The 16,356-nt window shown below is 38.0% G+C and overlaps 1 protein-coding gene across 1 annotated transcript; it reads right to left on the reverse strand.

Annotated features, from left to right (window-relative positions):
• Positions 1-10,839: 10,839 nt before the first annotated feature.
• On the reverse strand, positions 10,840-11,418 carry IFNE (interferon epsilon; the record flags this gene model as incomplete). The annotated part of the gene is made up of 1 exon (XM_081150783.1): positions 10,840-11,418. One exon carries the CDS (start codon positions 11,416-11,418, stop codon positions 10,840-10,842), a length of 579 nt encoding a protein of 192 aa, XP_081006909.1.
• Positions 11,419-16,356: the final 4,938 nt, after the last annotated feature.

Consider the following 16,356-nt stretch of genomic DNA (forward strand, 5'->3'; position numbering starts at 1 on the left):
AGAAGATACAACTTTAGGTGATGGGCACACAGAGCAATATACAGATCTTGCAACACAGAAACATACAACTGAAACCTATACGTTCATATTAACCCTTGTCACCCCAATAAATTTAATAAAGTGTTAAAAAAAATAAAGAGCCTGGGAGACATATAAGTGTAGAAGCCTTATTGGCAGTTGAAAATATGTCTTATTGGCAGTTGAAAATATGGGTCTAGAGTTTACAAAAATGCCACAAGGAGGGATTAAGCTGGGATTCCTTATTGCATATCTGGTAACTAGAGCATCGGAATGGATGCGGTAACTTATGGCGTGGACAACGAGGAGAGCTAAACCGAGGCCTGAAGACCCTCCACATTTAACAGTCAAGATTCATTTTCTTTTATTTGTTACTTCATTTACTCTAGTTTTATGTTGGTCATTTACATTATTTATAATTTTAAAATTTCTAACCTTTGACATAAACATTTTCCATAAGTTATAGCCATATTCTTTTGATGTACACTTGTTTTTAATTTCACCTGTATATAAAGAGTTGGACATTTCCTTGTACATTTCTCCAAGGCCTTAGAACATAGAGCCAAGCCTCCTCCTAGTCACAGTCCTCTTTTGATTTTACACATATTCAGATCCCTTTTTTGTTAATCCATTTTTACATTAAATTCAGTATTCCATCTAAATTGCTTTCTGTTAGAGCATCAGGCAATTTCCCTAGAATGTTATATTGAAATGTTCATTCTTCTCCTATTGACAACACATGCACCTTTACCCTAAATCTATTAATTCTGATAATACAACTATTTTTTTAGCTTGTTTGCTTTTTTAATATGATTACTGAACTTTATGTATTGCTCTACTTCTTTTACTATGGATATGTTAAAACTCATTTAAAGCTAAGGTAGCTAAGGTCAAGAATTCCTTCCTATTTTTAATATTATTGTTTGAATTATTTCCTGTTTAACTTTAGAGTTGTTCTAAGGTCCAGAGCATGGGCTTCATAAAAATCATAAACATTTGTGGAACCCGAAATGGCTATTTATAACAAAGAATGAGATATCCAATAAAAATGAATGCAAGAAACTGGATCAGAGACTCTTTCTCTCAACACCAAAGGCGAAGAAGAAATATTAAGTTAAATGCAGGAAAAATTACATTAGCCACAAAGAAGAACTTGGAATAAGAGAGAGTTTAGTGATTGCATAAATTTAAATTTTAAAATGTTGACAGACATCCATAATATGAAATTTAAGGAGTCATCTATACCTCATAATATAGCATTTGGGCCTGATCAACCTACTGGGCAGTTGCTCTGCAAATACATGTATAATTTTACTTTTTGTTCATTTTGCTATTAACTTGTATGTTCCAAAGTATTGGAGAAGCAAGACGTGGGGCTGGCCAAACGAGGCTGGGGATGAGTGAGCCGCTGACGACCTGAGCTGTTGGCTGGCCCTGCCCAGGTCCTGCCCAGGTCCTGGACTTTAGCCACCTAAGACACGCGGGGCCCCCTGGGGGGGAGAACGAGGGGAGACGGGGTGGTGGCTCTGGTGGCCATGAGCTTGTGCAGGGGGTCACGATGCGGTGTCAGCGAGAAGCAGCTGAGTTTTGCTGGCTGCAGGAGTGACTGTATGGACGTGGCCACGCCTGGAACCTCTCCACCTGCCACCCCCCCTCTGCAGAGGCCACGGCGCCCCGATACCCAGCCAGGCACAGAAACACAGTAAATAAAGGCAGCTGAGGTACCGACGCCGCCCACACATCGACACGACACAAGCTGACAAAGACTCCAGATGCTTTTAAGTTCTGATTCCACTAGGACACTGCACCAGGCAGGTCAATGAACAAAGAAACAAAAACAATGAAAATTGTTTTCAGCTCGAGAATTTGAAATGTCAGAAATGCAGCTCAATGAACAAAGAAACAAAAACAATGAAAATTGTTTTCAGCTCGAGAATTTGAAATGTCAGAAATGCAGCTCATTCTGGAATATCGGGCTCTGGGCTGCAGATTAAAATAGAAGATGTCAAGTTTGTTTCATTTAAGTTACAAGTGTGTTGATTTGCCAAGTTGGAGGTCTGCTGGTCTATCCTGTGGAAGATCTGGATGTACCTCCAGCTACATTTTAGGCAAGTTGCAGGCTGGCTGGCTGGAGGAGGCAATCGGAGCCTGAGGTTGGAAATTCAATAAAGGCTGAAAATAAACACTTCATACAACACAACATGTATATGCCCCCAAATTCCATTTTTAGAAAACTCTGCTAGTCAAACTTAGAAGGAAACCTCCTCAGGATGAGTATGAGGAAAGTGATGACTAAATTAATTGTATCAGAAATTGTCTGTCACAAGGGAATGGTGCCTGTCATGACTGGGACAAATGGGAAGTGAGGAGGAAGAACTTATTATTTAAGACTGTCCTGCAGAGAGGATGCTCAGATTCTTAGCAATCTCTCTGGTTCTTGTGGACAGAAATATCCGCAGAAATGGTACAGGATGTGGAGTCAGAGGGTCTGGATTCCAAATGAGGCCATGATCTTGGGAAAGTTACTTAATCTCTCTGTGGCTCTGTTTTCTTCTCTATAAAATGAGGATAATGAAAGAACCCACATCAGCCTGTTCTGTTACTAGATCAAAGATATGAGAAGGTAGAGATCCAAAAAACATAGAAGAATAGAACAACACATTTTAACACATTAATTTTTAGAAAGCCTGTCCAACAAAAATAAAATAAAATTTAAATTACATGAGGTTACAAAACCATATAACATATAATAGGGTATCAACATTTTCAATATAGAAAGAGCTCAAGAAAGTTTAAGAATTCAATAAAAATCTGAGCAAAAGAATATGAAGAGACCATTTAAAGAAGCAGAAATAACTGAGTGGATAATATACTTATACCAAATAATCAGCCCTCCTACTGATTATGAATTTTGCAGACAAATGAAATTGCAAATGAAAAAGCTGATAAACAACAAAAAAGATTAACTATTAAGAAAAACTATGATTGATTTATATTCTATTATGTAGCCACATTAAGTTGAATGACACAGATCAACACTCATCAGCATTCAAGGGTGTTTATGTAATTATGAGGAAGGATCACATTGGTGAAAATTGATATCTAGTTATACCTAAATATAAGGATTTGAGGAAATAAAAGGGTAGATATAGGATCATTTGACTTTTTGTTTTACTGGAACCTAGATATCTCTCCCTGTGTACTTTAAAAAATTAGCTATATGTTTAAAATTGATTTTTTAATGTTGTTTCCAACACTTCTGTTAGATTGAAGTAAGGGATGTTCCTCTTTGCTCAGTACTGCACGCATTTGCAACTGGAAAAAGAGCACTGTGTTTGCATCACCAGGAGAAAACTTGGGGGAGAATGCTTTGCTGGACTTTTTAAAAGCTAGAGGTAGAACAGAGAGCATTGATCACTTAAAACTTTAGTTTTCAGTTTTAGAGAGAGAGAGGAAGTGGGGGGAGAGAAAGAAAGAGAGAAACATTGATTTGTTGTTCCACATACTCACACATTCATTGGTTGATTCTTGTATGTGTCCTGACTGGGGATCGAACCTGAAACCTTGGAGTGTAGGGATGACACTCTAACCAACTGAGCTACCTGGCCAGGGCAGATCACTTAAAACTTTTGATAACAGTCAGAATTTTCTACCAATACAGAAATAAGAAAATGCTAATGAATAGTTCTCATTTAACAAATAAAAATGTTAAGATAATTTTATATAAAATTAATGTTTTGAATCTTGGAAGTTTACTTCTTTTGTAATATATGAGTTTTAGTAGTAGTATGAATGAATAGCAGCATTATTTACAACAGCTAAGATCTGGAAACAGCCCAAGTGCCCATCAGTAGATGAGTGGATAAAAAAACTGTGGCACATTTACACCATGGAATACTACTCAGCCATAAAAAAGAAGGATCTCTTACCCTTTGGGACAGCATGGATGGAAATGGAGAGTATTATGCTAAGTGAAATAAGCCAGGCAGAGAAAGACAAGTAACACATGATCTCACTTATATGTGGAATCTAAAGAACATAATAAACTGATGAACAAAACAGATTTAGTGACATAGAAGCATGGAACATACTGATGAATCTCAGATGGAAGGCAGGGGTGGGTGGGTCGGTGGGTGGGGAGAGATTAACCCAAGAATCTATATGCACATATGCATAACCCGTGGACACAGACAATAGTGTGATGAAGGCCTGGGGCAGGGGGTGGGTGTGGGGTAGAAGGGGTCAATGGGGAAAAAAGGGGACATCTGTAATACTTCCAACAATAAAGATAAATTTTTTAAAGCACAATTTTAATTTTTTTTTCTTTTTATTGAATTTATTGGGGTGACATTGGTTAACAAAATTATACAGGTTTCAGATGCACAATTCCACAACACATCACCTGTACAGTGTATTTTGTGTTCATCACCCCAAGTCAAGTCTCCTTCCATCACCATTTATCCCCTTTACTTTCCTCCACCTCCATGAGTTCTTTTTTTTTTTCTTTTTGGCTCAATCCCTCTATGCCTCCCCACCCAGACCCCTCCCCACCCCACCCCCCGACAGCTGTCTACCTGCTGTCTATCTATGAGTCTGTCTCTATTTTGCTTGTTATTTCATTTTGTTCATTGGATTCCACATAGGAGTGAAATCATACGGTGCTTGTCTTTCTCTGAGTGGCTAATTTCATTTTATTTTTTTCTCCAGACTCTTCTAGGCCTTGGAGTTATGTTTCTCCTCTTCTTGGTAGTGGTTTGTTTCCTTTGAAAGAGCCTGAGTTTATACCAAACAGGACTCCCCTGATTCAATACCCTGCTCCAAATTTACCCTTGGCTGTTTCATCAGGGAAGAAATCCCCCATGGTCTCTCCCCCACTTAGGAAGGACACTCCTGGATGAACTGACAGGGAGGGGCTGCTGCAACGAGCCTACAGCAGGCACTGGACAAGGGCTTCAGGTACAGGCGCAGCAGAGATCTACCACTTGCAGAGAACATAAACCTAAATCATAAGTTTTCACATGCACACATAAATACCCATAAAACATCCCAACAATCAAGACAATGAAGGTAACTGCCACCCTGAGTTTCTTCATGGCCCTTTGTAATGCCCTTTTCCATGCCTCTCTACCCTCCCATCCCCACCCCCAGCCATCCCTCTCGGTCCCTACAGGTGAATTTGCATTTCCTAGGGCTTTATGTGAGTGGGAAAACACAGTATGTATTCTTTTTCTTCTTCCATTCAGTTTCAAAGTGTTAAGATTCATCCATATTTTATCATGTTTCAAAAGGTGATTCCTTGTATTGCTGAACAATATTCCATTTTATGGACACTATTAGACACTGGAGAGGAACATGCCTTTGATTCTAGAGAACATCTGAAGGACTGCAGTTGCTTTTTTCAGTTTCAAGGAAGTTTTTCAATTCTCACACTGTTTAAAAATATTTTCTATTATTTTTACTTCTAATTAATATATTATTTCTAACTAATATATGGGACTCTGCCCAGAAAATGGCATGGGAAGCCATTGGTGAACTCTCCCAGTGGCTCTGAATGCTTAAGGTCAAGGTGAAATGCTGCAGTTTTGAAAGCTTTTGAACGATGTAATGGGCTAAACAATGCAAACCTGGAAAATAATGGGATGAAAATAATTCTGATTTAATGATGTATATACATCAAGTTTTCCATGCTATTTTATTTTTCCCCTCTTCTTTTTAAGGGGAACATTTCATAAAGATTATGCCCTAAAGCTATTTTCCTGGAATTTATTAAAATAGGGGATTTCAATTTGAACCAGTAGATGGCAGAATAACATTAGTTACTAGAATGTGTTTGCTCAGTGTTTCAACCGTAAGCAAATAAAATCATGAACACAACTAAGGCTTTTTTTTTCTTTTCTTTTTTACCATCACTCAGCCACTCAGATATGCTTCTCAGCAGAGAGGCTAAAATCAGAATGCAAAAAATTTCCAATAATTCCTTTAAAAATGATTATATTGAATGGCCTGATGCATTCGGATGAGATAAAAATGACATCACAATTTTGAAGCTACCCTTTTGCCCTTTATTTTGCACTATTTCTTATTCTAGATTTCCATAAACGTATTTGCTGTTTAAATATAATGACACTTGGAAAATTTCTGTACAAACTGTTTCTAAGCTGGTTACCACAATGCATAATGTGATCAATAACATGGACTTTTGATCCAACTACTGGAAACAATTCAAAACAATCTATTCATCTGGATTTAATGTGAAAAAAAGAAACTGTCATTGCAAATATTTTGATGTGATATTTGTTAAAAAAATATATATATATACACACACATAACTTTTATGACTCCAAACTAAGAATAAATAAACACACACATGAATAATATCAAACATGTTTCTTTTTAAACAAAAAAAAATTATAAAACAGAATATTCTTCTTAAAAATTAGGTAAAAGTTGGGAGGGGGGCAGGAAGAGATTAACCAAAGAACTTACGTGTATATATTCATAACCCATGGACACAGACAATAGTGCAGTAGGCCTGGGGTGGAGGCGTGCAGGGTGGAGGGGGTCAGTGGGGGGAAAAGTGGGGACATCTGTAATACTTTCAACAATAACGATAAATTTTTTAAAAGTAGGTAAAGCATAACAATACTTATTCCCACTCAAATTTTTAATACTGTGGTGGGATAACAGCAAATTAATAAGCTATAAAACAAACAAGAGGAATCAAAGTTATAATATGTAGATAATATGGCTCCTTAAGGTAAAAGTTAGGCTCCCTTTGTGCCCTCTTAACACCTGTCCCCTCTCTAAATCTAAAACCCCTTGGGTCCTCTACCACTCTAGATTGGTTTCTAGCCAGTTTCTGAACTTTCTATAAATGAAAACACTCTTCAGGTACATTTTACATCAAGTTTTTTCACTCAGTGTTGTGTCTATGAAACTGTGCATATTGTTTCGTGTATCAATAGTTCATTATTTTCACTGCTATGTACTATTACAGTTTGAATAGACATGTCAATTCTAGTATTAATGTACTTTTGTTTCTTTGGCATGTGTGGGGGTTACTATGATTAAAGCTTCTGTGACTATACCTGGACATTTCTTTGGTGGACCTAAGCAATAATTTCTGCTGGACATACTCCAAGGAGTGAACTGACTTTGTCACAGGGTATGTTTACATGTTTGTCTTTATAAGTACTGCCAAATACTTTTCAAAGTTTTAAACATTTACAGTCCCATTATCAACAATTGTATGTCCGTCATTTCAATTTCTCAATTATATCTCTTTAGTTTTAGCCATTCTGGTGTGTGTTGTACTACAACATTTTGGTTTTAATTTGCAACCCATGAGCAGTAATGACATTGAACACGTTTTTCTAGGTTTATAGATCATTTGGCTACCCTCTTTTGTGAATTGCTTGTTCACATTGGATACTTCCTCACTGATAGTGAAGTATATGTTTTAAAAGATAAGAAAGCTATAGTTTCTCCCAAGGAGTAAGAATAGATTAGAAGCTGTTACTAAAAAAAAAAAAAAAAAAAAAAGTCTGCTATACTGAATAATACACCAAGAATTTAATTCTTAATTCTCTCAAATTAACATTTTGATCAGATTGATAACCACCTTGTTCATCTGACATGAATTTCTACCTGAAATAATTAAATTTCTTCCCAGAGACCTCTATCTTATTTAGTATAAGGCTTATATTGAACCTTAACTTGGACTACATTCACTAAAACAATGTGTACCTAGCTCTCTCACCCAGAAAAGGTTACATGATTTATGGGTCAAGAGAACCTTGCCCTTTGTTCAGTCAAACCTTGCTCCACCCTTCCAGGAGGTACACATGTCCACGTTCAGTGACGACAAACTTGGTTGAACAGGTTTCCACACTTCTGAGGAGCTGCATTCTTCTTGCACTGAAGGTAAATCCACAGGACTGTCTTGTATTATGATCCCTTCCCTGCACACCTGCAATGAGACTCTGACCGCTAAACACTCGCTGCACACGCCACCTTCTGCCTCCCCTAATGTTTCAAGTGCGCAATCCAAAGAAACCAGGGAGACTGTCATCGTTTTACCAATAGCTGGTAGAAAAACGAATCCAGTGGCCACGCATTTTGGACAGTGACAAGGCAAGTGGTCTCCTGAACGAACAATGGGAAGTGTTGCACTCTGTACAACTGAACCACTTACACTGTCTGCATGTATCGTTTTCATAATTTCCCCAATATATTAAGTTTTAAATAAAATGAACCAAAAGTAGATCCCATTGGTATCACTCAGGTTGGTGCCAGTGGTTTCCAGATTACTTGGCCTTTGAAAGCATGACCGAACCATCACCAGGCTGACAGGGACCAAAGGCCCACAAGAAAAGCATTTTTTAAGATGACCAGAGTAGTCCGAAGAAAGGCTCCCGCCTGGACTTCTGCTCTACATATCATGTCCTAGTTACACTGTGCCCGTCCCATACAAGAACCAAAACCACCTTGCGTCAGACAAAGACACTTTATTTTTTACTCCACGAAGACAGTGTGTGAAGGTCAGAAAAGACAGGCGCAAAGTGTTATGGCTAGTGTCGTCGCAGCTTTGCAGTGACACTGTACGATGTCGTTGAGGTCTGTGGGGTCGCGAACACGGGGCTGGCTTTCGGGTCAGGCGGACCTGGGAGGCAGTCTTGGCTCTGGCGCTTGCTAGCTCTGTGGTTTGCTCTGTTACTCTGAGCAAGTTACTTAATCTTTAAAGTCTTCAACTCCTCACCTGAGAAGAAAGGAAAATAATGTAACCACCTTGCAAGGTTAACTCGAGAACTGAATAACATGTTATATAATAAATGAATCACTTAGTTTTAAAATTTTCTGGCTTTAAAGAAAACTACAACAAAAGCAAACGCCCTGTGCCTGCAGTTGAGTGCTGTAAAATCTCCCTCCGTGTGAACTTGAGGGTAAAGAGGTCAACCTTGGGCCCAAATGGGAGGTTGGCAGACCTCCCCGAGGGCAGCCTCGCCTCCCGCCCCCTGGCCCGTGCAGGGCACCCGCCTCCCTCCCAGGATCCACTGGGTTCCTCCTTCCTTTTAGCCAAATCTGGAGGCGTCGGTCAGGAGCTTTTACACTTACTCAGTTACACTCATTAAACTGACATGGAATAGGTTTTGTTTCTCAGCAGGTTTTACATGTGGTGATAACTTTTCTCTCGAGTTATACAATGAACCTGAAGCAGAACATGACAAAGTAGTTGAACTAGCTGCAGACTTGGGGGCCATGGCTCTGCTTCTTACATCGGGCAAAAGCCATGTGACTGTGGGGAGGTCCCCAAGGCTCTGCGAACTTCAGTTTCTCTGGCCTCCCGTTTGCTTCATAATGATTTCTGGGAGCTGCTAGCTGGAGGGGCTGGATTCCTTCATCACTGGCCCCTCCCAGGGGCAGGAACCCTCTCCACTTGGCATGGGTGTCCGTCTGTCTGTCCAGCCCTCCTCCTTCTGGCCACCCTAACCAAGGGTAGGGTGGCTCGGTCCTGCTTCTTCTAACCTGCACCTAGCACGTCCTTTCACCAGCCAGACTCCATCCATATTTCTGATAAGTGCGACTTGTTGGATACATTTCGATTTATTATTTTAGTTGCTAAATTTCACATAATTAAAAATTAAAATATAGAAATATGCTGCAAATCCTCTCCCACACTGTCTTCCTCCCCCACAGTCTCTCCACCTTCCCCACCACCACCCCCCATACAAAGAATCACTGTAATTTATTTCTTATATATTCTTTATTTATTCATACACAAGTAAGGCCAACCAGAAAATTTATTTTACACTGTAATCTCAAATATAGCATTTTATACACACTTCTGCATCTTGCCTGGTTTTTTACTCTTTTACTTTACTTTTGACTTTTTTACAGAAAGAGCAACCCTCATGCTTTACTCCAGCTTAGTGCTCCTTTGTTTGACTACACCTTGCCAGTCTCTAATTAGAAGAAATTGAGTGGTTTCCTTTCATTTAATACTATAAATAATGCTTCAATGAATAATATTGTAAGTCATCTCACACATGTGCAATTATTTTTACAGATATATTTCCAGACCTGGAATTGATGGGTCACAGACTATATGAAAGATACGTATCACCAACTCCCAGTGCTCTGGAAAAATTTAAGAGCATCCCTCCCCAAAGTCTCTGCAAGAATTTTTTTTAAAAAAATCAAGCTTTGGGCTTTTACCTATCTTGATAGGTTATGAATGTCATATTCACTTTTAATTTGTATTTTCCTTATTATGAATGAGGTTGAACTTCTTTTCATGTTTTTTTTTTTTCTCTGCAAACTGTTGGTTCATATATTTTGGTTTCATTTCTATTGTGTCCCCTGTAACAAATATTCAGTGTGATGGTATTTTTGAATCTTGTAATGGAAGTTATTCCTAGTATTTCCCATCATTTCTATCAATTTCTAGCAAATAAGAAAATCATTGGAATGATGTCCTATGCCTAGAAAAGAATGACTACAGTGGAAACATATTTCATTATATCTACCAGCCAACTTTTAGGGAAATATACCCATTTAAAGAACCAATTATGAAACACTAGTGAATCCATTTCAACTCATAAAAATTTAAGACGGATAGAAAATAGAAAGTGACATTACCAAATACATACAGTTGTCAATATCTGTAGTATTAAAATGCAGATAAATACATATGTATACACACACCAAACCAAAACAATATCACCATTTCACAACAAAAAGAATAATGTCTGGAGAAGCCCTCCCACCCCTCCACTTACCTTACGCTTTTAAAGCCTGCAGTTGCCTCTTGCTCCATATGGTTCAAACGTCCACTTCTTGTTTGCTCAGCTTGCCCGCGAGCGGGAACACAGAGAACAAACAGTGGTTGATCTCCACCTGGACGATAGTCCAGGCACAGCTGCTGTAGTCCTGCCTTTCCAGGTAATCCCGGATCCTTCGGAAGTACATTTTCACCTGTAACCTAAGGTTCTCACTATCCGCGGTGCCACTCTTCTGATCTGCTCGCAGGCCCATGAACTTTTCTAGGTATTCTAGCTGTTGATGAAGTTCAGCGAGGAACTTCTCCATACGGCTCTCCTCCCAACCATCCAGAGAAACATTTGCCCCGAAGAGGTTGAAGATCTGCTGAAGCATCTCGTGAAGAACGGTCAGTGCATATCCGTTCTCGTCCTGGGGAGGTTTCACAGCCTTCTGGGGAAGCAGGAAGTTTTTCCTGTGTGGTAGACACTGCTGAATTGATGAGGACTGCAATTTATTCAAGAGTTTTAGGCTTTCTCGGTTCACTCTTCTTTGCTGGAGAACAAGTTTCATTTCTAGGGAGAAGACAGTAGAGCAGGCCAACGGCACCAACACAATTGCAAAGAAGTGCTTGTGAACCATGGTGAAGGTCAAATATGCCACTTAGCTCTCTGCAGACTTAGTAAAACTCTAATTCTAGCGAATGTTTGCCTTTCTTGCATCTCAGATTGTTCTGGCAGGTGTTTTCTTTTGTTGGTTTTGTTTTCTAAAGCTGTCATTTCTCCAAGCTTACACCTCGAGCTTTTTGGTTCCCTATTTATAGTGTTCATGGGACATTTCCTCTTTTTTCCCCATTGTGCTGGCTGTTTGAGGAAGTAATCAAAACAATTTGTTTCATTGTATGCTTTCCTTGAGACAATTACAGGTTAGTCATCCAGTAAGATCTATTGCTCTCATTATTTATTACATACAAAGTTTCACTCAACACAATACACTTTCTAAATATTTAGTTAAGCTTATTAAAATTCTTTTACTGAAATATTTTCTTAAGGGGTAGTTTTTCATAGAGTAGTATTTATCAGAGGCTTAGCAGCATCTATATGGTACTTAGGAGCAAAAATTAAAATCTACAGAGACTACTAAATTTGAAATCTCAAGGAGAACTAAAAATTTGCACAAATGCTTGAGCAAATTAACCTTAAAATAGGATCTGGCCATTTAAAGTTGTTTTATATCTTAACCAAGCAGTTTAATATCTAAGATGCTAGTCTATGGAAGTAACAAATGAGATACTTTCATTTTTTATGAAAGATAAAAAATGAGCAAAAGAAGGTCATTAAAAAGCTATTGCAGTTGCAGAATATTAGAGACAGACTATAGGTCCAACAATAGGGGAATGCTTAAAAACTGTTGGTAAACCCATATACCAAAATGCTATGTAAGCATTACAAACGTTAAAATTATGTATGTGAATTATGTATTGGGGGCACTTGGTTAGTCCATATTCGCTAGGGTACCAACAACTATGGTAAATCAATGTGGCTATCTTTAAATCAACGATGGTCCTTGAATTACAAATACCCAGTTCCATATCCTAATCATCCTAAATATTAAGACCCCAATCTGCCTTCCCAACCTCATCTCCTACTGTTGCTCCCAATGTAGCGTAAGAGAACCTGAACTCCAGGTAAAGTTAACGACTCACTATTTCCTTAATACAGCTAGTCCTTGTACGTGTTTATTGATGATTTTTCCCCCTCTGAAGCATCGCCTGCTGCCTCCTTCACCCCTAGTACCTGTCTGTCTAAAGGCTAAGCACTAATTCTCCTTAAGGGCCTGTATCTCCCCTCAAGGAGTTAAAATATCTCCCGCAGGTCCTCACAGCCCTTTGTATCTCCTTGAAGAGGTCCTTCTTGTTCTGTCTTATATACGGCTATTAATTTACCTGTCTTACAACCTTCTAACATTAAAACCTCTTAAGACTGTGGAATAAACAGTTCTCTTTTCTACTATCTACGCAACTCTAGTAGGAGCTTAATACACGTGTTGCCTTGGAGTGAATCACTGTGCTCTACCACGAAGTAATACAACACGTAACATCGTATCTTTGACCAATTCTCTGCAGGCAACCGGTGGGTGAAATCCTTTATTGAAAAGAGACACTCTGAAAACATGTAAGGTCTCAGTATCTACAAGCTCAGCTCTATGTTCTTGTTACTTAGTCTGGTATTAATAAGTCGCAATACACTGAACCGGCATGCTCCATGAAGGAGTCTTTTCTTATACAAAAGTTCAATTGCATTCATCAAAAGGATCGAACACTTTGGGGGTTGTGCAATTTGAGCTTTCAGAGATCCAGGACAAAGTACAGAAATCTCTTATTTTAAGCTAACAAGGTAAACAGTCTTTAAGCTCATGTCAAGGAGTGGTAATTGGAAAGAAAACAAAACTTCACACCTAATTGAACAGAGTGATAACTCTGTCGAAAAAGTAGGTTATATCATGTGCCCATGACTTCAGACTTAATATCTAAGCCATGCATTCTTTGCACTGGATATTGTTCTGTAAAGCATATCCTCTTTGAGAGGTTTTTAAACTTCTCACTTGATCAAAAAGTACCTAATAATTCTATCAGAGTTACTGGTTATTTGACATCTGCATATTGTGTTCCTCTGCTTGGGACACTGGTGTCTGTCAGGTTCACAAATGTCTAAATACCTCATTCATGTTTTTACACCACCTAGGGAACCAGTAACTTTACAAAGTCATTCAGATTAAAGGGCTCTGTTCATTTCCACTGGCTGCTAGAGAAGCTAAAATGTTTAAGGAATGAATGGAGACAAAGAAGGGAATCTCTTTTATCATCTAAATTATGGAATTTGGGTATTGAAGTCACGAAGACCTGGATTGAACTATTCTCTCTACCATTTACTGGTTGTGTGACTTTGTGCAAGCTACTTAATTTCTTTCTGCCTCACTTTTTTCATCTCTAAATTCTAACTTATAAAACACTTTAGAGGATGAGCAGATAAAAAGATTATAAAATCTATTCTGGTGCTTTAACTAATCCATAGCAAATGTATATTATTCACTGCCACTTAACAAATGAATAAATCAGTCACATTATTCCTGGGGATTCATAGATAAAGTATTTTTACAGGCAATTTCCATTCAATTTGCAATAATCATGTAAAATTGTGTTAATTTCCAAATACTTGGAGATTTCCCAGATATCTTTATTGTTCTCTAATTTGATCTGTTGTGTCGAAGACTATAAATGTATTGAGACATTTTATGGCTGAGAATATGGTCTACCTTGGTTAATGTTTCATGTAAACTCAGAAGAATTATATTGTTTTTGTGGATTGGGCTATTTTATAAATAGTAACTAGGTCAAGTTGGTTGACCGTGCTGTTGACATTTTCTGTATTCTTCCTGGGTTTCTATTTTATCAACCACCAAGAGAGAAGTACTGAAATCGCCGACTATAACTTTGGATTTGTCCATCCCCCTTTTCAGTTCTATAAGCTTTTGCTTCATGTATTTTAAAATTGTTACTAGGTGTGCCACATTTACAATTATTCTTTCCTCTTAATTAATGGACCCCTTTATTTTAAAATGTCCCTCTTTATCTCCGGTAATATTCCTTAGTCTGAAATCAGCTTGTCTGGTGCTATATACTCATGCTTCCTTTTGATTAGTATTTGCGTGTTATATCTTGTTACATCCTTTTACTTTACTTTTTTGTTTTTGTTGTTAATCTTCACCCAAGGATATTTTTTCTGTTGATTTTTAGAGAGAGTGGAAGGGAGGGAACTGGAGGGAGGGGGAGACAGAGACACAGATGTGAGAGAGGCACATCGATCAGTTGCCTCCGGCGTGCACCCCGACCAGGGCGAAGGACTGAACCTGCAACCCAGGTACGTGCCCTTGACGGGGAATCAAACATAGGACCGTCTGGTGCACGGGCCAGTGCTCTAACCACTGATCCCCACTGGCCAGGGACATCCTTTTACTTTTAACCTATACATGTCTTTTTTTGTTTTTTAATATGTCTTTGTTGATTTGAGAGAGAGAAAGGGAGAGAGAGAGATATAGAAATATCAATGATGAAAGAGTCGTTGATCGGCTGCGTCCTGCACGCCCCTCGCTGGGGATTGAGCCCGCAACCTGGGCATGTGCCCTGACCAGGAATCAAACCACGATCTCCTGGATCCTAGGTTGATGTTCAACCGCTGTTGCATGTCTTTTATATTGAAAGTGAGTTTCTTGAATATGGCATATAGTTGGATCTTGTTTTTTTCTCCAATCTGAAAATCTCTGCTTTGTATTGAAGTGGTTAGACCATTTACATTTAATGTGATTATCAAGAAGGCTCAGTTTACATTTACCGTTTTGCTGTTTGTTTTCTAATTGCCCATATGTTCTTTTCCCTTCTTTTGGATTGATTTTTAAAGTTATTACACTTTATCTCCATTATTGATTTATTAGCATACTGCTGTGTTTTATTTTTACAGTAGTTTCTCTAGGGTTTAAAACATATCTTTATTTAACATTTTACAGTTTAGTTTCAAATAATATTATATACCACATATAGGGTAAGGATATTTCAAAACATACGTTATTTCCACTTCCCTTAATGTTTCTTGTATCTCAGGTCTGCTGACAATGAACTCTCTTGGCTTTTGTTTCTCTCAAAAAGTATTTTACCTTCATCTTTGAAATATATTTTTACTGGGTATAGAATTCTAAGTTGATAAATTTCTTTTCTTTCAGTACTGTAAAGATGTTGCTCCACTGTCTTGCATTATTTCTGAAGAGAAGACTGCTGTCATTATTAATTTTATTCCTCTGTGCATATATATGTGTCTTCTTTAGCTCTGCCTGCTTTTAGGATTTTCTATCATTTTTCAGTGACTTGATGATGATATGCCTTCATGTGATTTTCTTCTTGCATCTTCTACTAGGAGTTTCTTGAATCTGTGCTTTTATAATTTTCATCAAATTTGGAAAAGTTTTAGACCTTATTTTTTCAGTATTTTTCATTTTCTTCTAGGACTCTAAAATAAACCTATCAGACCATTCAGTATTATTACACAGGCCACTGATGCAAATGACACTTTTCTTCTGCAATGTCTCATCTAATGTTAATCCTATCCAGTACAGTTATCACTTCAGGTATTGTATTTTTCATCTTCTAGAATTTGTTCCTTTTTGACATTTTTCATTTCTTTCTTCATCATTTCATCTTTTCTTCTACCACACTGAGCTTATTGGGTATATTTATAAAGTGTTTTAATCTCCCTGTCTGCTAATTCTATCATTTGTATAATTTCTGGGTCTGGTTTCTTGATGATTTTTGCTGTTGCTTATGGGTCCTATTTTCCTACTTTTTTGCATGCTTACTAGCATTTGGTTGTATTCTGAACATTGTAAGCTTTATTTTACTGGGTATTAGATTTGTTACATTCTTTGTATATCTTTGGGTTTTGTTTTAGGACATAGTTAAGTTACCTGGAATCTGTTTGGTCCCATTGGTTCTGGCTTTTAAGCTTTGTTAGAATGGATGGAGCAGACTTT

This window comes from Miniopterus schreibersii (assembly GCF_964146895.1).
Source record: "Miniopterus schreibersii genome assembly, chromosome: 11".
NCBI classification, from domain to species: domain Eukaryota; kingdom Metazoa; phylum Chordata; class Mammalia; order Chiroptera; family Miniopteridae; genus Miniopterus; species Miniopterus schreibersii.